Consider the following 20,013-nt stretch of genomic DNA (forward strand, 5'->3'; position numbering starts at 1 on the left):
TATAAAACACATACTATATGCACATGAAATTTCACATTGCACCCTCACCAAGGGGTGAAGGCAGTGCACATTAGTAATATGAGTTATAAAACACACCCTCACTATGGTGACAGTCGTTTCCTGTCACCCTGGAGAAATAAAGGTGGAGTCACAGATCTTTGCTGAGCACTTGATTTGCGGGTTGAAAAGGAACGATCTATCTTTTGACATGGAGCTTTTTAAAAGCTTAATTAGCAGAGCTAATAAAAGTGGCTCCAGCAGAAACATGGCTTTGCTCTTCTAAAAGGTCTGTTGACAAACATCGTCAGCATTTGGAAAAGACCCTGAAAATAATGTATTGAATCAATTTATTTCTCTTTTCCTTGACACACTGATGTACTCTTACAAACATGGCTTCATGGTGTTGTGTCTCGGTAAACCATGACTTTGAGGATCTGAAAACTTTGTAACCACATGCCACAAACATGTGGATTGCATGTTTGTCTTCAGAGACAAAGGTGGGCTTCGAGTAGTCAGAAAAGGCACTTGGCAAGACTTTAGCATTCTGTGTTGGCAAGTCAGGCTGGGAAAAGAATTGAGAAAGTGAGGGGCGGCACTGTAGATGGTTGGTCCTCAAGAGCTGCAAGATGGCTCAGTGGGCGACGACTCCTGAAGTCAAGCCTGGTGACCTAAGTTTAATGTCATCCCAGGACACACATAGAAAGAACTGCTCCACAAAGCAGGCCTCTCACTTGCACGCATGCACGCCCTCCAGATAAACAGACAGACAACTTGCAGACAACTTGCAACTCTAAAATGTAAACTTAAAAACAACGTAAGTTACACAAGAGAAAGAGGCTGGATTCAGTCCTTTGTTTACAAAAGATAAGGACGTAGTGTGGAACTGCCACTCTGTGTCCTCACCCTGAATGCTGGACACAAGGAAACGTTTACATACTTAGAGAGGCAAGAAGGAGCAGAAGGTGGGGGGTGACCGCCTGTCCCTACCTAGCCTTGGTCACAGTAGGGGCCAAGGGGATGAATGGCTTGCGGAGTCTTCTGAGTCCCTGAGTAGGTTCCCTAGGCTGTTTGTTCCCCAGGAAGTAACCCCTTGACCCACTTCTCCATCCCCTCTCAGCAGAGATGGCTGAGTCACCTCACTAAGCTTTTTCAGATGCTACTGGTCACAGGATGGTTGGCTTCGAACTGCTTTATAAGGGAAGGGAGAGAAATCCTTCTCCGTCTGTTTACTCAAAATCCTCTGGAGTTGAAAACCAGATCCAAAGCAAAAGGAGAAATTAAAGGAAGTGTTCGCCTGATTGACTGACTCAAAGTTCCACTTTGCATTTTTGTTTTGTTTTGGTTTTCCTCCAATTTTTAAAATCTCTTTTTTCTTTAATGAAACCTGAAACCTCCCTTTGGCTTAAGGTCATCAAGAACAGGTTCCCCAGACCAAGCACATTGCTGGTTTGTTTTCATTCCCCAAACACACATCCTGTCCCTGCCTTGCCCTCTGTAGGGCTCTGAGTCATGCCTGAGAATGGCCCTAATTCTGTCTCTGGTAGCCTGGACCTTCACATAGGCAGGGCCTTCTCCAGCCCTCATGGCTTTGTCTCCACTGTTAGGTGCTGTTTCTGCTAAGGTAACATGGATGAGTTGAGGGATGGAGCCGTCTCAATCAGTTCCAACAAAAACTTCTCATTTGTTCCAGATGCATAAGAAGGCCAAGAGCAAGGGACTCAGATTCCTATGTGTATTCTCTTCCTATTGCTGCAATAACGAGTAACCACCAGGTTATTGATTTAAACAAAATTATATGAAAATTTATTTTCATATGAATGTACAGCTTAGGAATCTAAAATGGGTCTTACTGAGCTCAAGTCAGTGCAGCAGCAGGCTGGCTTCCTTCAGGGAGGCTGAAGGAGAGAACTCGCTTGCCGCCCCCAGGTCTTGGTGCTACCTATGCTCTCTGGCATGAGGTCCTTTCTGTTATCATGTGAGGTGACATCCTCCTGGGCTCCGGGGATCAGAAAGAAATGCCTTTAAAGCATCATATTAGTTCCTTCTGCGTGGCTTTGGCTTAAAGGCTTGGTGTGATAAGGAGGGAAAATGTAGTTGCTCATGGCCACAGGAGTCTCAGCCACCGTGGTGGGGACGGTGTGGCAGAGAGCTCTTGTTCACGGCAGCAGAGCGGGAGGCAGAGGCTGTGTAGGCCTCTGCAGTTCAGGACTCAGACAGACTGCAGCAGGAGCCAGGAGTCTGGCGCACTCTTCAGAGAAGTATCGATCTTCTGCTAGCCAGGTCCCACCCCCTAAAAGCTCTACAGCCCCCCAAAACAGTGCCACCAACTGGGGAACAAGTGTTCAAAAAGGAAACCTGAGGGAAGCATTTCAGATTCAAACCATGACAGAGACAGTTATTCTACTCCACATAGTTGTAATAACTTTCTTCCCACTAAAACTTGTCACCATGCTGCCTTTGGGGTGCTTTCCTGATTCTGGTCCTCCATGTCCTTGCCTCACCCCCACCACTGCACCCTAACACCACTCTGCTTTCCCTGGAGTCCCTGTGAACTCTAGCACTCAACCTCCTGGCTATACCTCTGTGCACACAGTCTAAAATGGCCCACACGATCTTCTCCAGTGTGGATATGTCTCCTGCCACCACCCCAAACCCTGCTCAAAAGAGCCCTCACTCCTCAGATGGTTTCCACATGGGGAGAAATGTCCTTCTTTCTATATAACTTAGTAAGGCTGTGGTTCCTCCGACAGAGCGGCTGGTCCCCTCTGGCCTTCCCAGGCTCTGTCTCAGCATGGAGCAGGCTGGCTGTAGTTATGTGTTTGCAGGCGTTCATACCAGTGGCTCGTGCACGCTGTCAGGATGGGGTTGCCCTCTTCTCCTAGATCCAGTGCTCTCTGGTGTAGCATGAGCGCCGGCTTAATAAACGCTACTGCGTGAGTAGACAGAAACACGGTTCCTTGCCCACAGGCTAGGAAGATAAACCCAGCCCCCTCCCAAAGTTTAGTTAAATAGTTATTAAAAACAAAATGTATTTGATGTTTAAACTAGTCCTGTAACATATTCCAAAAGAAGTACTTTATCAAAGTTCTATGACATTGATTTTCATCCCCTTATAGGAGTGATTCTCAACCTGTGGGTCACAACCCCTATGTGGGTATTTACAATTCATAAGAGTAGCAAAATTACAGTTACAAAGTAGTAGCAGAATAGTTTTATGGTTGGGGGTCACCACGGCATGAGGAGCTTTATTAAAGGATCACAGTGGTAAGAAGATTGAGAACTCTCAAGTCCAGTTTCCAAAAAGTCTGTGTCTTGGCCTGCTATTCACATTAGTGTAGACTAGAGATAGCTTAAAGATAATATATTGAGTAAACAGGCTAGCCCCTCCTCTTTCCATAAGGACGGGTTTCAAGTGATGTGAGCTCCTTCACCTTGTTGCGTCTTTGCTGTAGCTTCTGTCTCCAGCATGGAGGATGTTTCAGACAAACTGCTGGTGTTGCCAAAGAGGGAATTCCAGCCAGGTCTGATAGGTTCTGCTTAAGCATTAAGTTCAAGTTGAGAAGTGGTGGTGAGTTAAAATAAAAGCCCAGATAAATTAAATCCCCCCCCCAAAAAAAATGTGAAAAATAGAGGACCAAGTAGGGTGGCTGTATCACAGCACTCACAGAAACAAGCAGGGATTTTCAGTGCAAGGCCAGCCTGATCTACATAGCATGTGTAGACCAGCCTGATCTACATAGCATTTGCAGGCCAGCCAAAGATGCATCATAAGAACCTGCCTCAAAAATAGAAAGAGCAAAGATACAAGAAAAGGAAGCTACGGGGTAAAGCGAAGCCAAGCTGAGCAGACACAGATGGAGATGTGGCTGAGGAACCAAGTGGAATAAAGGCTTCACTCAGTCAGAGTCCGCAGTTTCCTGACAGATCGTCATCCAGGTCCAGTGGGGAAGGGTGGTGAGTTCAGGTGGGAAAATCACCTGTGTTTGCAGAAATTCCAAGACTGACAGAGATCCTCAGCCCCTGTCTCGGTGGCCAGGCAAGAGTGGGGTAGTAATAGGCACACATATCTGGCCAGGCTTGAGGACGGTTTAGACAGAAATGGACACCAAAGCCTGTAGGTGGAGCTTACCGCGGGTTGGACTGCACCCAGTAAGGTAAGGTGGCCTTGGAGATCACTGCGGGTGTCTCTGTGTTGGAGTCAGTTGTGAGCATACACTGAGCAGGCCGGGCCCAGGGCCCCCACTCCTGGGACAGGATTAGAAGTGCCCCTGACAGCTGATAAATACGGGGCTGTGCACCTGTTACCCCCAGGTGGTGGCATCAGGAAGCTGAGCCTGAGAAGCACCCCGGCTGCACATCTGGAAGGAAGAGCTGTGGGAAGGCCCTGTCTCATCACAGGAACAAATACTCCTTTTACTAGATGGCTGCTGAAGAGCCTATTGTATAAAGCACAACTTAGTTTTAATGTGAGAGCAAATGTTGAAATCAGCCATTACTCATTTTTTATGAGGGAGGCAGCATACAGGATGTGTGCTTGTCGGCCCGTGTGCACGCCCTTCGGGTGTGGCGAGCACTTGGCTGCCTCGCTAGTAGTAAACTTGACGATATAATTATCGTAACCTGGGGACTCTTTCCAGGGGCTGTGTGTGCCCAGGTTGCGTACTTTTGTGTGTTTGTGTCCCTGATAGCAAGCTGGAACCCCCAAGAAATGATTAAGTTTTAGATATAAATATGTTCTATTGTTCTTGCAACATCCCTGACTTCTTTCAGGAAGTTGGTCAAAGCTCACCTGCCCTTAAGCACAGAAGACGATCCAGTCTCTAGTTGAGTAAGTGACCGCTTCTCAACTCCAGATATCTGTTGTCATGAGGAAAACCAGCGAGGATTGCCAGATTTTAAGATTGTTAGAAATACCATTTTCACCCGCTGTCAGGAAAGCGGAAGATGTGCACTGGATTAGCATCCTCCCCGTCAGCTCTCAATTGCTTGTTGTCTGTGTGGTCTAAGGATTTCCTCTTACACCTGCCCTCTCTTCTTTTAATGATCTTGCTTAATGTAGATGACTGGTTCTCGACCAGGGGTGGTCTTCATCTGGAATGGATGGACACTTAGTGCTCTGGAAACCTTTCTGGCTGTCCTAGCTGGTGGCTGGGGGTGGCTGCTGGTATCTAATTGGTAGAGGACTATGTCTGTAGCTGAGCATTCTGTGACACACAGAACTGTCCCCACACCCATGAATTATCCAGTCCAAATGACAGTGACATGGAGGAGACCAAATCCTTAATGTTCCTCCTTTTTCTCCTTCCTCTCTTCCTCCCTCTCTCCTCTCCTCTCTCCTACCCTTTCTTTCCTGTCCTCTTCCCTGAATGTCTCTCCCTCTCTCTCTTCAGTCTTGTTCCTAGTCTCCCTGGTTTGGCTTCCTTCACACTCTTGGGGATGCTAACTGTCAGTTTCACATACAAGAAAATAGAGACATGAGAATTTAAGAATGAGAACCCCCAAACCTCACTTACATATTTTCTGATATGGGAAACTCAGGCAGCCCAAGCTTCTTCATGGAGAATTCACCCCTGGGTCTTAGCAAGGATGATGTGGGGACCACATTTGAAAGAGCGGGATGCTCAGCTCTGTTTCCACGGCCTCTGAGCCCATGCTTCTCGTCTTTACATCCTTCACCGTGAGTTTTCCTGTTAGATGCTCTTGCTTTTATGATGCTGTGCAACACAAAAAGCTCTTAACCAACTTTTGTGTCTCAGAAGTTAAAATGCAGTTGTGGGTGAAGACTGAAAGCGTATGGCATTGTGATGTTTAGCTCTGGCTCCTGGCCCAAGTAGCTAAATAGTATATCCTATGGTGTTTTCCCAGAATTTCCAATTTCCTCCATTTTTGGTTAAAATCTCCTATGTAGACATAAGGATCCTTTGTAGTGGCTTCCTTCAGATACATAGTAAAACTTTTGATTTAATTCTGAGAACAAGAACAAAATAAAAGGGGAGGGGGGGCAAGAGAGAGAGAGAGAGAGGAGAGAGCACTAACCTTATGTAGCTGATGATATGGAGAATTCGTGTGAGTTCTTTCTTGTTTTAAACAGATATGATTTAAATATTGTAAACTATTAACTCTCAAAGGTGACACCAGGAGGGTGGCTGTAGGCATTGTGAGAGCTGTCTTGGATGCTGTCTGGAACATGGAACACCGTAGTAGCTGGCTTTGTCTCATGAAGAATTATTGCATATGCTTTTGTTACTAGAGTACTGATTGTAATACAGAGTATTTTCATTGTAGACATTAAACATCTTCTTGAAATGTGAAACTAGACACTGATACGTGGCACTGCCTGGGTGAAGCATCATGGCCTCTATGGGTTCTGTTACCACATCACAGATGTCCACCCACGTGCATGGCGCATTCCAGCCTCGTACAAACACTGGTGACTGTAAGGAGTCTTTCTCTGCCCCACCAGCCAGCTTCCAAATAACAACAGGGAGACTTACTAATTCTGAAAACTTAGCCTTATCTTAGGCTTATTTTTAACTATTTCTTATATAACTTGTTAACCCATTTCTATTTATCTATGTTCTGTCACATTCTGCCCATCCTGCTTCCTCTAGTTTTTTTTTTGTTTGTTTTTGTTTGTTTTTTTTTTTTTGTATGTGTGTGTGTGTGTGTGTGTATGTGTCCTACCTCCTCTCTCTGCCTGGAAGTTCTGCCTATACCTAATGCCTAGCTATTGGCTGTTCAACTCTTTATTACACCACCAACAGCAATACACCTTAACATAGTGTCCACTCAAATACCTCACAAAAGACCACTTGAAGGCCAGCTGACCAAGAGCCCTGGAGATGTTTAGCCTCTGACTTCAGCAGCTTCCTGTTATAATTCTAGAAAAACTCTATTTTACCAATCTGAATTCTGTTTGGATAACAGGCCCCTTGCTCCCACACTGCTGACCCTCCACTGTTCTACCCACGCCTTCATGGAAGACACTTAACTGATTTTGTTCAGACAGGCTGGGTTGAACCTTGACTGGAGTTGTTTTTCAGGGAGACGAGCCAATGCTGGGGCTGAAGATGAAACCAAGAAGCCTTGCTTGGTTCTTCTGAGAAACTTTCTTAGAGAAAACAGGGCTGCAGTGATCACTGCAACTGGTTCGAGACAACCAGAAAAATGTCTGTTCATTTGTTCATCTTCTCTTTCCTCCCCTTTCTCAATAAGATCTGGTCGCAATCTACTGTAGTCTGTAAAGCAGAATGCTCACACAGAAACCAAGGAAAGAGTTCAGAATTCACCATGATACCGGGCAGAGCTGCACGGCCTATCTCCATAGTCATACAGTGAGGGGAGATTATACCTAACAGGGGATTTCCTAACACTAACTGTGGGTCAAAAAAACAGGCATTAATGACTGGAAATTCTCTAAGAGAGAGTTGCAGGTTCCTGTCAGCCACATTCAAATTGGGAGGTGAAGATTTAATTTAATGAATTGGTGACTATAGATTATATCAAGGGTTAAAACTTGTCTTCTATATGGTGTGTAACTTGAATCTTTTTGAAACTGTAACATGAAGCTGGCCTTCATCCAAGTCATCCATGCTGACCTGACTCTCAGTTTCCTTCAGGATCCCCTTCAGAGGTGGGGTGACCAGTCACCATGCCTCACCTAAAAGAGCTCTTTTGAACACTCCACCCATGAATTTTCTGATGATGTAGGGGTGTGGCTATCACTATTTTCCAGCTGACTTTGGGATCAAGGGAAATCTACTTTGAAAACAAAAGCAAACAGTAAGGAGGCCATGGTGAGGCAGGCAGCAGGAAGGGAGAAACAAGATCTAGGCCTTTCCTTACCGGGAATGTACTTTAAAGAGTGTAAGTGAACTGCTCACAGTTTCTAATGGAAGCTGAGATTCCCCAAGAAATGCTTTCGGAAAGACCTACTTTTCCAACTGCAGCAGGTCCTCCTCTGGGCCCCGCACCTTCGTGGCTTCCATGTAATCAGAGCTGTAATCCTTTATTTCCACAGAAGCCTGTGATCCCATCTCATGCCAGCTAACAGGAATGCCATCAGCACCTTGGCCTCTGGCTCGGCAAGAACTCCCCCTATACCTTGTTCTGCTGTCGCTCTTGCTTTTTAGTTTTCTGTTGTGAGGGAGTTGTTGTTTGTGTGTCTGTTTTGGTTAATTGGTGTTAATGTGAAGAATACTTTAGAAACTAAGACAGAAAGCTCAGTCTCTTAAAGGAGTTTTTGTTTAGCCTGCAATGCTGGACTGGTTTGGAGAAAGTCTCCAATGCTCTGGAATTTACACTGTGGCAGAAGACCAAAGGACGAAATAGAAGTAAGCCTTGTAAACAGCTGGGCAGGGCAGGCCCTTGAGGGCGTGGTTCTGCTCCCAGCCCAGCCTCGGGTCTGCAGGCTGACCCCTGTGCCCAGGAGCGCGGAAAGGGAGACCAGGGGAGCCTCTGCAGGCTGCCACTTCGCTGCTCCAAAACAGGCCAGTTTGGTTTGGCTCCACTTGATCTGGGAGTTTTCGGACCAAGTCTACCAGTATCCTGAAGAGAACCCAGCCTAGAAAAATAACTTTTTTTTCAACTGTATGCATCATTGGCTACTATTAATTCTTAATTTAGACTCATTCTGATAATGTCAGAGGAACGAAATGTGGAATAATATTTATTTTAAAAGCTGTAAACATTGGCCTTTGTTTTTCCTTTCCTCAGACCTGCTTAGTCCCCTCCCTAGCCAGGGTGCATCCTGGGAACTCATCATGGCGTGCTGCCCCTGGTCCTCCAGCACGTTAGTGCTAGCTTGTCATGAGGAGATTTTTTACATGCTATCTGGCGTCTTTATCTCATATTCCTAAACTGTTCTTAACAGCAGAGCGACAGTCTTCAGAAACGGTTCTGTTTGTAGTCGTCAAGTTTTGTTCCCTGCTGATTTCTGTCCGAGTAGCTGGCCTTTCCATTCCTGCTGCTCGTGGACAATTGAAGTGATTTTTAAATCATAATGTTAATATTGTTTAATATTGTTAATATAAATTATTTATAGCAACTAGTGTTATTTAATCACAACATCATTCAGGAAAACTTGCTCAGTTTACTTTTCATGTAAATAGTATAAAAGATTACTTACAATCTGGTTCAAATTAAGGTGTTTTTTTTTTCAATAAAACATGCTTCCAAGTAATTATTCTTGAAAAAATAATTAGAATTCCAGTGATAAAACTATGAGTAATTATTTTACAGAAACAATGTTGAACTGAGAAGGAGGAACTAAGAAGGAAGAACTCTTTTTCATGAAAATTAGCATGGGAGAGAAAACTTGGCTGGCCTTTGAGTCTGTGTATATTTTCATTCCCCATTGAGAGTTTTTATGTTCTCTACCATCTTATATTTCTTTTTATTTTGTGTGTGTATGTTTTGCCCACATTTATGTGTGTATAAAATATATATGAATAAATTCTATATGTGTGCACACACACACAATGCGTGTATCCGTGGTGCCCGTGGAGGTCAGAAGCCATCAGATCCCCTGGCACTGGAGTTACGGATGATTGCAAACCACAGGTCCTGGGAACCGAAATGGATCCTCCGCAAGCGCAGCAAGTGTTCTTCAACACTGAACCATCTTTCCAGCCCAGTTTTTATTTCTTATGCACAAAACCATACAGTCTTGCTTGCCCAAAACTTTGAAATACATTGGAGTTAGGCAGCTCCTTGTGCCTCAGAATTCTCTGGTATGTGCCGTGTTTTAGGGACCCGGGATGCTATTGAGGAAACACGGAGAGTACTGCAATCAGGGAGCAACAGAGGCTCGGCAGAAGAGCATGCGCGAGCTTGAGGGAAGCACGGGCAAGGGATAAGTGCAAGGAGATGGCCACGCATTGGGCTGAAGGTGACCTTTGTGCGCTTATTGAAGAAATTCTGTACTGAAATGTCATAAAGGCGACACAATTGGCTAGGGTGGTGCTTCCCTTTCTGTCAGCTCTTGAAACCCGGGTCTCCTGCATACTCAACATGCTTTCTTTCAACTCTTGAAACCCGGGTCTCCTGCATACTCAACATGCTTTCTGCCACCGTCCTCCACTCCAACCCCCAACTACTCATTGTTTCCATATTTGGTTTGCTTAAGGTAGGTGTCATCGAGTGAACTGCCGGGATGAGGAGGTCTGCACAGGACAATCCTGCGGGTTTTCTCCTTAGCCAAGAGTCAGGTTCAGTCTGAGCTCACCAGGGTCCTGAACTTGGGAGGACATAGCCCTTGGCACAGTCCATGGGGCCGGGCCCAGGAGGCATTTCCAGGTCACTGCCTCCTGCCTCCTCCTCATGGCACGTCCACCTCTGCAGCCTTGTTACAATAGCAATGCTTCTTCAGAAACTGTTCCTAATGAGTCTGTCTACCTGGCAGGCCAATGAGACTGCTCCGTGTAATAAACTCTGCCCGTGATGTGCCAAGACAGCAGCTGTGGCAGCTGTTAAAGAATTTACCCTTTGAAGGAGGGATCTTTTCCTGGATGGCCATGGCAATTATTGTGCTAGTTTTTCTTAATTAATATTGAAATTTTTTTAATATTTCTGCTTTTTGAGAGAGATTCTTACTCTGTAGCCCAGATTTGCCTTGAACTCTCTGTGTAGCTCAGGTTTGCCTCCAACTCACTGTAACCCAAGCTGGCTTTGAGCAGGTGAAAATCCTCCTGCATCAGTCTCCCAAGTGTTGGGATTACAGGGATAGGCCACCACACCTAGTTTTTCTCCTTTAAAGTCAGTAATATAGAACTACTGAGATGTTTTACAAATAAATCAGTCTCCTACATAGTGATCCTCAGAAAACAGAATTTTTGGAGATCGCTATCTAACTCTCAGACGATTGTAAATTTCATTTAAAATGAGTGCCCAGAGACCTCAACTATCAATTGCACTGTGGCTTTACGGCTTCAATTCTTAGCAAAACACAGGTTCCTTCTGTGGTAAACTCTAGATCCTAGGCAAACTGACTGGTTTCTTCCTGCCTTTTAAGAACCATCTCCCAGTGAAGGTGACATAGCCCGGAGCAAAAAAAAATTTTTTTAAAAAGGCTTGTTTTGCTTGTCATGGCAGCCACAGTGTGTGGTTGACTGCACTGCCTGGGGACTAGAAAAGAAAACATGCTGTGACCTGGTTGAGGTGGCCACAGGCCTTCTCTTTAACAGACTGACCTGTCACTAATGGTGACCTTGCTTACAACTGAATTCTAGATCCTACTCTGACCTTTGAGCCTCCTGCTTAGATGTCTGCTGTAGTATAACCTGGAGTTTCCACATCGTTCCCAACTCTACAGTTTGGGGTAGGGTCCTGTCACTCTGCAGGTCACTTTGTCCTCTGAACAATGGTGAGAACACAGCACCCACCTCCTAGGGTGCGAATGAAGACCAAATGCAGTGTTTTAAAGAAAGGCTAGCTTTGAACTCATCTTGCATGTAGAGCTTCGATTACGCTCTGCTGCCACTTCCCAGCTCATAAATGGACTCAGGATTAGGAGGAAAGAAAGACTGTATTTTAAATTTGAAGCTGAGCAAACAGCGCTATACCTTATGATGGGGAGTCTACTCTTTCAATGGATAGGGTTTAATTTCATAACACTGAACATTCTTTCAAGCGTGTAGTCTAAAGTCACAGTATTTGCCCATATGCATACTTTGGAAAACACTGCTCAGATTAGTTCTAGCCACACTTGTAGGGATAAGGAGTTTAGTCCTGTGTTTCAGACAAATCTAAACTGGAAAGTACATGATAGGGTCTCCTGATCTCCAAAACTCGTTCAATCACTTGTTTCTAAGCTGCGCTCAAGCCACAGGAGGCCTGACGCCAGACCACAAGCTATTCAGAAAACAGTATTACTGCATTCCAGGCTCTCTCCATAGCACAGTCCAGGGTGCTCAGAGAAGATGCTCTCTAGTCTGAATCCCCTCTTGGGTCTGTAAAGCCTTTGTGTCCTATCTCATCTTTGGTGGAAACAAAACACGACGCGGACAGCATGATTCAGAAAATGTCTCTAAGTTTTCAAAGTATGACTGGGTTGGAGGGGATGACACATGAAAATAGAGCTCCAGGGTCTCTCGTCAGCCCCTGCACAGAGCACGGGGTGAAGTCCTCGTCTCTCTCATCTTAGTTCTGTGGATTTGTGGGTGGGTTCAGTGCTGCACACTGATGCCTTCCCCAGGGCTGCTCAACACAGCTGTCTAGAAATGACCACCACACTGCCTCCTCTCCCCTCCTCCACCACTTCTCCCCTCCTCTTCCTTCTAATCTCCTCCTCCACCACCACCTACTTTTTTTCATTCAGGAAGAGCAAAAGGTTGAGCTGAAGGCAGTTCTGGACATCTCCCCATGCCTGCAGGTGAGCACAGAGGGATTTCCCCGACTTCCAAGGCCCTCTGACCAGCATCTCCTACCTGGCTGCACTAAAGATCTGTTGTCTCTCCTTTAAAACACCAACCCAAGATGGAGCCTTGTTGTGTGTGTGTGTGTGTGTGTGTGTGTGTGTGTGTGTGTGTGTGTACATATTCCTGACTCTTACTAACATTAAAAATAGAAAAAGACCAATGTAATCATAGAAAATAAAATGCCATAGACATATCTATGCCCAGACCCAGGAGCAACATGTAGGCATCTCCCACAGGGAAGCCATAGTGCACAGCCTTGTTTTGTGGACTCCAAAGCCCATTCTTCCTTCCTGGAATTCCCTCCAGCCTCGCCACTCTGCTCTGCTTTCTGGTCTGAAGGAACTCTACTCTTGGGTGGGTCAGAGTATTTGATTGTGGATGTGTCTCCTACAGGAATGTGGCTTAGTTCACTTTCAGGTCACAGCCAAAGCAGATCTAGACAGAGCGACAGACAGAAGGGAGAGCAGAGATGAGACAGCTGTCTGCCATTGTCTTTTTGCCAAGTATGTCATGGTACCCTCACCCAGAACTCAACCCCGGCAGCTTCTATAACCATAATCAGTTTTTAGACTCAGCTTCCTCAAACCAGTTCTCTCTTGTCATGGCTAAGATTTTCCCACCAACTTCATTGTCTGCAGAACAGTACTCTCTCCACAGTCGGTGGATGCTAGTCATTCGCTGAGTTCTTGGAAAATGTGACCTGTGATAATAGCAACAAAATTATATTGATCATGGCTGTAATGTTACCTGGGGGTAACTTTACACATTGGAGAATTCAGTTGGAGATGCACAAGTTCAGAATTTCTTACAAAGTGGTGAGCAGTTGAGTTTACCTTCACCATAGTGCATGTCCTGTAGAATCAGTAATGCGTAGTACTTTGTTAATTACGTAGAGGGATCTGAAAATATGTATAGATTCTTTTGAAAATCCATTTCAACCTTTTTAACTATTGCAGGAGTATTTGGAAACAATCAAGAGATGCCACTTTATTTTCCATTGAGAAGCTAATTATTTATTCATAAAGGCCACTTTCCCTTAGCCCCTCACCCCATCCAATTAGCATGTGTTGCCTTAAGAGCCATTTAGATGCCTTTTTTTCCCTACTAGTACAAATTAAAATGATTTTGCTGTATAGCTAATCAATGTGTAAAAAGGTGTCATTTCTTCTTTTGGTGACATGACAGAGAAATTCTAAGTTGTCCCTGACTTTGCATTCCTCCTCTGGGAACTAAAAGAAAATGAAGTCTTGTACCAAAAGCATAATCATGTTTATTTGGCTGAAATCAAGACCCCAAGAGTCAGGTGGTGCTGTTATTGCCCTGAGATGCAATTGCATTTGGCCTGTGAACCTTCAGAAAGGACGACAACAATGATAATGACAATTATAATGATAATATCCCTGTACAGCATCTTTAATATCTGCTGCCGAGTCCTCATTTTCAACAGTTCGCGATTTCTAACACAGAAGGAAGTAGAAGTGATGCGTGCAGCTGGAGAAGCCCTGGCAGAGGCGAGAACGGCTTCATCTCTAGGTAGCAGTCATTGAGTCAGCCTAGGTACTCAGGATATCATATTCCTCAAAGTAGCACAGACCACCAGAATTCAAAGTGGTTTGTGCTACCAGATCACACTGGGAAGTATCCCCTGATTTGTGGGGTACCACAGAAGTACTCCCGCTTGGTGCTCTGATTATTTGCCGGGTACAGGAAGCAGGGCCTTCCACTGCTGGATCCTGGAAATTAATCCATGGAGAATCTATGGAGTTCTGTTCATAGCTGGGCAGGAGATAGCAGCTGCCAAGATGTTGCCAGTAAGGCCTTGGCACTTGCAGGGAAACCCCTGAGCACACAATAGTTTCTATAAAATCCAATATGGAAAAATGAAATTCCTTTTTTAAGTGAGTCTAAGTGGAAGTGGGAGACATTTACAAGCATGAAATATCCAGAGAGAGAGAGAGAGAGAGAGAGAGAGAGAGAGAGAGAGAGAGAGAGAATGGGTAGTATACTACTATTGGCTGACAGTTAAGATGAAGTATGTTCTTGGCTACTTGACCACATGGGAGAGTGAGATTTCCCCCAAGCTCAGTGGCCATTCATTCACAAAATTTAGAAAGGAGCCGTATCCCAAAACCAGGTTCGCTTTGAATAATAGACACATATTGATTGAGGATCTTTAGCCAAAATCATCGCTGTGTAATTAGCAAACATCCTAATTACGCAGTTGGATTTGAAGCTGGTGCTCATCCTAAAGCATAAAGCTAACCCTGAGGAGGCAGAGAGAATAGATTAGAAGAGAAGCCACACAGAGTGGCAGTGGACGTCAGGGCCGGGTTTCCTGGCTCATCCTGACATTCACTAGCTCTGGAAGCTTGAAAAGGCCTTTCTCCTTTGGTACCTCTGCTTCTTCATCTGAAAAAAAAAATTAACAGTAATGCCTGATCTCAGGTCCCGGTGAAGTCTGTTGGACTGTGTCCAGAAACTGAGTACTCAGTAAGTATAGCTTAGTATTTCAAATACAACATTTTAAGAGTGGTAAGTTCATAGACGGGTCATTACACAGTAGAAATTTTGCAAAGGAGTAATTAGTGACTCAAAAATGTTATCTGAAAAATCTCAGAAGCTTGTCTACGTTTCTCACAGGGAAATAAACTGGGGCTTCATGTATGGGATGCACTGTACAATTTATTAATGTTTAAAAATGAAACAAATTTATTCAACAAACATTTGCTGAGAATTTGTGAGTTAGCAAGACAGTACACAGTATGGTTACATAAGAATGCATGTGACATTTTCATCATACCCCTGGGTCTTCAGAAAAGACACCAGATACATGCCTGTGACTGGAGAATTCATACCCTTCAGTTCCAAGTGCCCTGGTACTCACAAAGCCACAACATGTATGAAGTGGCATGCTGAAGACAATGCTGATAACCTGCTTCGCAGCTATGCTACCCATGACAGCCCAAGACAACATTCAGTATTCTTTTTGATATTCATAACATTGATCTTAAATCAAACATGAGAAATCAGCACAGCAATATAGACCTAGAACATAAAACAAATACAAATTTTATAATTAATTTGCAAGCAGATACCCCTTTTAATAAGACATGAAAATATCAGGCATTTCTGTTCCTACTTAGTCAGAGTATGTCTAGCACCAGAGTCTCAGGAAATATGAGAACACGTTAATAAACTCGTTCTCAGTTTTGCTTTCAGCTTTTGGAGATAGTATCTCATTGCAGTTCATAATAGCCTTGAAATCGTGCTGATAGCCAGGATGGCCTTGAATTCAGTTTCTCTTGTCTTAGTCTCTCAAGTTCCAGGATTATAGATGCGTGCCACCACAGTGTCTAGAATCTTTATGTGTATGTGCACAGGTATGTGTGCACATCGGTAGAAGCCAGAGATCTGCATGATGCCTGCCACAATTGCTTTCCACTTTATCTCTCAAATGGGGTCTTTCATGGAGACCCGTTATCCAGGCAAACACCTTGAGACTCAGAGAAGTTTCTATGGCACGGAAGCCTCATGGATCTGACTGCCAGCATGGCCAGTGCCTGCTCCAGAGGACTCCTGGGCTCCTCCAGGGCATTTGTGATTATTTAGCTGTTGGGTTTTCCTCAAATCTAGTTGGCCAGTTGCTTTGTCGATACATTCTGGTGTGTCTTCATTTACAAACCCCCTTGAAGCAGCCTGATTCCACGTACCACAGTCAGCAACACCAGTCCTCCTTCAGATGGCACTGCCAGAATCCTCCTCTGTCTCCAGTCGAGTCTGTTAACAAATGATTGAAAAATTTAAACTAGCTTGTTAAACTTCTTATGGGCAGAAATTATGTCGTAGTTTTCCGTTCATCCAAGTGCCGATGGTTAATGGCTGTGTAGCAGATGTGATGGGGCCTGTTCTTGGGTGAGGACTGAAAGCTGAGCTGTAGGTTTTTTCCGTGGTGAACATGATAAATATAATAGCTATGCTTGTAAATAGAAATGATTATGTTTTACATCAAGACCATTAGTGTGGTATAGCTAGTTCTGTGTTCAGTGAGGCTGGGATTCGCGTTAGGATGAAATCAAAGCTGTGTCTGGTTCGTGGAGAATTTTTAAATCAATTGAAAGCATTATTATAATTGCAAATCTGTAACTATCACAGCCCTAAGCTCAGCCTCAGAAGCTGGCTCTTCTGAGTCGGGAAAGTTCTTTCTACCCATTCTCTCATGTGCCGTCCCAATTATCTTTGCCTTCTCCTGTGCCGATCCCAGGCTGTTGGCATTTGAAGCAAATGCTTTTCCTCCAAATGCCATTTCCTGTGACTGGACAAACTCTTGAATGCTATTCTGAAGTGAGAATCATGGTAGTCACTACCCAAAATAATTGTTAAATTGGGAATTTTGTGCCTGCCATTTAGTGTGTGCCTGGCATCGAGCGTTTCGTTTATATTTGTTATTTATTTTCATGGACCTGCTTGTTTCCTGCAGTACAGTTTTGAGTCCTGTTCTGTGATTCCTCCCCCCTGTTGAGAGAACAGGTATATGCTGTTCTCGTGCAGTCTGCAGGTATATGCTGTTCTCGGTGGGCTAGAAGGAAGGACATGCCATGAGTCACGGGCAAGGAGCCGCTGCTAGACCCGTGCTCACAGTAGCCTGGGAGCTTTGCCGTTCGCCTTGGGAAAGTACTGCTTGTGGCACAAGACTCTCTTAGGAGAGAGTATGCATGGAGCAGCTCAATGGCTGGGGGACGTTTCCACCACACTTCCGTGTTCGTTAGGAATCTTTGCCCTTATCCCTTCTAACTTTGTATTTCACAGCTCGAAAGTCAAAGAAACTGGGCAAGTTAAAAGGCCTCCACGAGGAGCAGCAACAGCAGCCCCCACCACCTCCTCCACAGAGCCCAGAAGAGGGGACCACATACATCGCTCCTACGAAGGAGCCATCCGTGAACTCCTCACTGGTCCCGCAGCTCACCTCCATCACGCGGGCACTCACGCCGTCCTCGGCGATGGTCCTGGAGAACATCGAGCCTGAGATCGTGTATGCTGGCTATGACAGCTCCAAGCCAGATACGGCGGAGAGCCTGCTCTCCACGCTCAACCGCCTGGCAGGCAAGCAGATGATCCAGGTCGTGAAGTGGGCCAAGGTACTTCCAGGTAGGACGGCGCAGGGCTCGGCTTGATACTAGTGGTGCCTTGGTGTTTGCTTTATACAGCATCCTGACATGTCTATCATAGACCCCAGAGTGGTGGGAGAATTCTGGATACTGCTTCATTTCTTTCTTTCCAAGAATACAGGTTTGTGGTTCTATTGTTTCTAAAACAGGCGGACGGCTGTTGTTCGCAAAAGAAAGGGATTATTTTGTCCCCAAGTATTAACGAGATAAAAATATATTCTGATACTGAGGTCACACTGAGCCAGCCTTGGGCAACACAGTATCCCAGTTCATCTAAGTGCAGGCCCAAGAAACTTAAAGCCTTGTAAAACATCCTGACCAACTCTTCCTGGTTGAAAAAAAATCAGTCCTGCTGGGGATTCAAGAGATGGTCCTTAAAGATCCTTAGAACTGTCATTTTTATTTGTGTGTGCGCATGTGTGTGTGTGTACACATACATATCCCCATCCCTGTCTTGCAGGCCTGTAATCCCAGCACTAGAGAGACACAGAGGATCTCTGTGCTTTCAGGCCAGTCAGCCTAGCTCTAGATTCAGGGCAAGACCCTCCCTCTAAAGATAAGGTAGACAATGATAGGCAAGCCAACCCCACGTGGACCTCTGGACTCTCCGTATTGCACACACATGGCCACACCTGCACGACTATGCATCACATGCATGTGCATGATGTACACCAGACACACAAAACTTCTCCCTTCTTTCAGCACCCAGAAAGCATCCTTGAACTCTCTACCTCGTGTTCATTTTTGGCCAGGCAGGATAGAGGCAGCATGGAGAGATGCTCTCACCTTGCCTAGACCAAACCTGTGGTTAACCTGTAGCATGAAGCAAAAAGCAGGGGGGGGGGGTGTTCAGTCCAAAGGATAGCACCACATAGCTGGGCACAGGAGTGAGAAAAGCATGGGGCAGGGCTCGGGAGGCTAGGGCAAGGATGCCAGCCCTGCCATGGAGCCCTGCCAACAGCTCATAGCCCAAGCAACAGGGAGCCAGGAGTAAGGATTCTTAGGCACCACAAAGACAAAATGCCTAAAATTTTTCTGCCTCTTGCACATATGCAAATGGTGACAGTTAAAGTCCCCTTTAAGCTAGTGCCTTTGGTTGCATGGGAATGAAGCTAGGCTCACAGGTGAAGACGCATTCTCCCAGTGTGTTGCTATCAGGGCGGAGCCCCACTGGACACGCCCCTGTAATCCGCCCCAGCTGAGCTCCACCTCTATCCCCATCCCCACACCAAGCATTTCCTGTGAATTTCAAATGAAGTCTTGTGCGGAGCCAGGAGCGTGTCCCCATAGATGTCTGCGGAATTGATCTGAGTGTGTTAGGGAAAGGTAGTTAGGCTGGATTCTTCCTGGAATGTACTCACATGCTAAGTGTCTTTCTGTGATTAATTGTTCTGTTCTCTAGGATTTAAAAACTTGCCTCTTGAGGACCAAATTACCCTCATCCAGTATTCTTGGATGTGTCTCTCTTCATTTGCCTTGAGCTGGAGATCGTACAAACATACGAACAGCCAGTTTCTCTATTTCGCGCCAGACCTAGTCTTTAATGAGTAAGTACCTATTAATTCGCCCTCATACAACAAGCTGCATAATTGTTTGTTATGCTGTTATTTAAAATAATCTCTAAGCCAGATGTACAAGTGTGAAAGAATCTACTGAAATGAGCATTTAAGAGTTTTTTTTAAAAAAACATTGAATTTAAAAACTGAAAAAGCACTCTTTACAATGGTGTCATACACACATGTCTAAGTATCAATTACTCAGTATATGTAACTCTTACATCATATATGTGGGAATTGTCCCAAAAGAAAGCGGATCCAGTTGGCTCTGAGGCCTCACCTGGTACAGTGCCATGGTTAATAGAAAGCAGTCTCTCTGCTATCTGCTCCAGTTGAAAAGAAGCTCATTTCTAGGAAATGTGAATATTTAAAGTGCCAGGTTTGGAGCGCATCATAGAATAGGTCTTTTGTTAACTGTACACAGCTGCGCAATGTGTTTTCATGACAATCATAATTACCCTTCCTTCCAATCATAAAGAAGCCAAAGCCTTGTTCTGCAACGAAACATTTTTTCATTTTATGATGCGTTTTAAAAGACTGAACAACTTCTAGTGGATTTCTTTCTTTGGCGATGAATGCCTTCCCATTTTAAGTTAATTTTATTGCTGTTTGCACTTCACATTGGCACATTTCTTATACGTTCCTACCCAGCAATGCCTCTTTGTAATTGTTGGTCGAAAATATTTAAAAGGGAGCACTGAAATTATGACAGTAGCCACAGCCGTCTCCTGACAGAAGTCTCCCTCTAGAGACGTGAATGCAGAGGCTTCTAGAATGAGGGTCTCAGATGGCAAATGATGGTAAAGGAGGAAGCCAAGATACACAACCAACTCTGGAGTCATCTGCTGAGGGTCCCAGCTCGCCTCCGTGCTTGGG

The 20,013-nt window shown here is 44.9% G+C and overlaps 1 protein-coding gene across 6 annotated transcripts in view; it reads left to right on the forward strand.

Annotated features, from left to right (window-relative positions):
• Positions 1-20,013, forward strand: part of Nr3c2 (nuclear receptor subfamily 3 group C member 2) — a 335,373-nt gene that overhangs the window by 246,098 nt on the left and 69,262 nt on the right. For all 6 annotated transcript variants that reach the window (XM_026777281.1, XM_026777275.1, XM_026777280.1 and 3 more), the window contains 2 exons: positions 17,223-17,561; positions 18,984-19,128. In XM_026777281.1, the coding sequence (XP_026633082.1) occupies positions 17,223-17,561; positions 18,984-19,128 (484 nt within the window). The remainder of the gene's footprint in view (positions 1-17,222; positions 17,562-18,983; positions 19,129-20,013) is intronic.

Source organism: Microtus ochrogaster, unplaced genomic scaffold (genome assembly GCF_000317375.1).
Source record: "Microtus ochrogaster isolate Prairie Vole_2 unplaced genomic scaffold, MicOch1.0 UNK53, whole genome shotgun sequence".
Classification (NCBI taxonomy): domain Eukaryota; kingdom Metazoa; phylum Chordata; class Mammalia; order Rodentia; family Cricetidae; genus Microtus; species Microtus ochrogaster.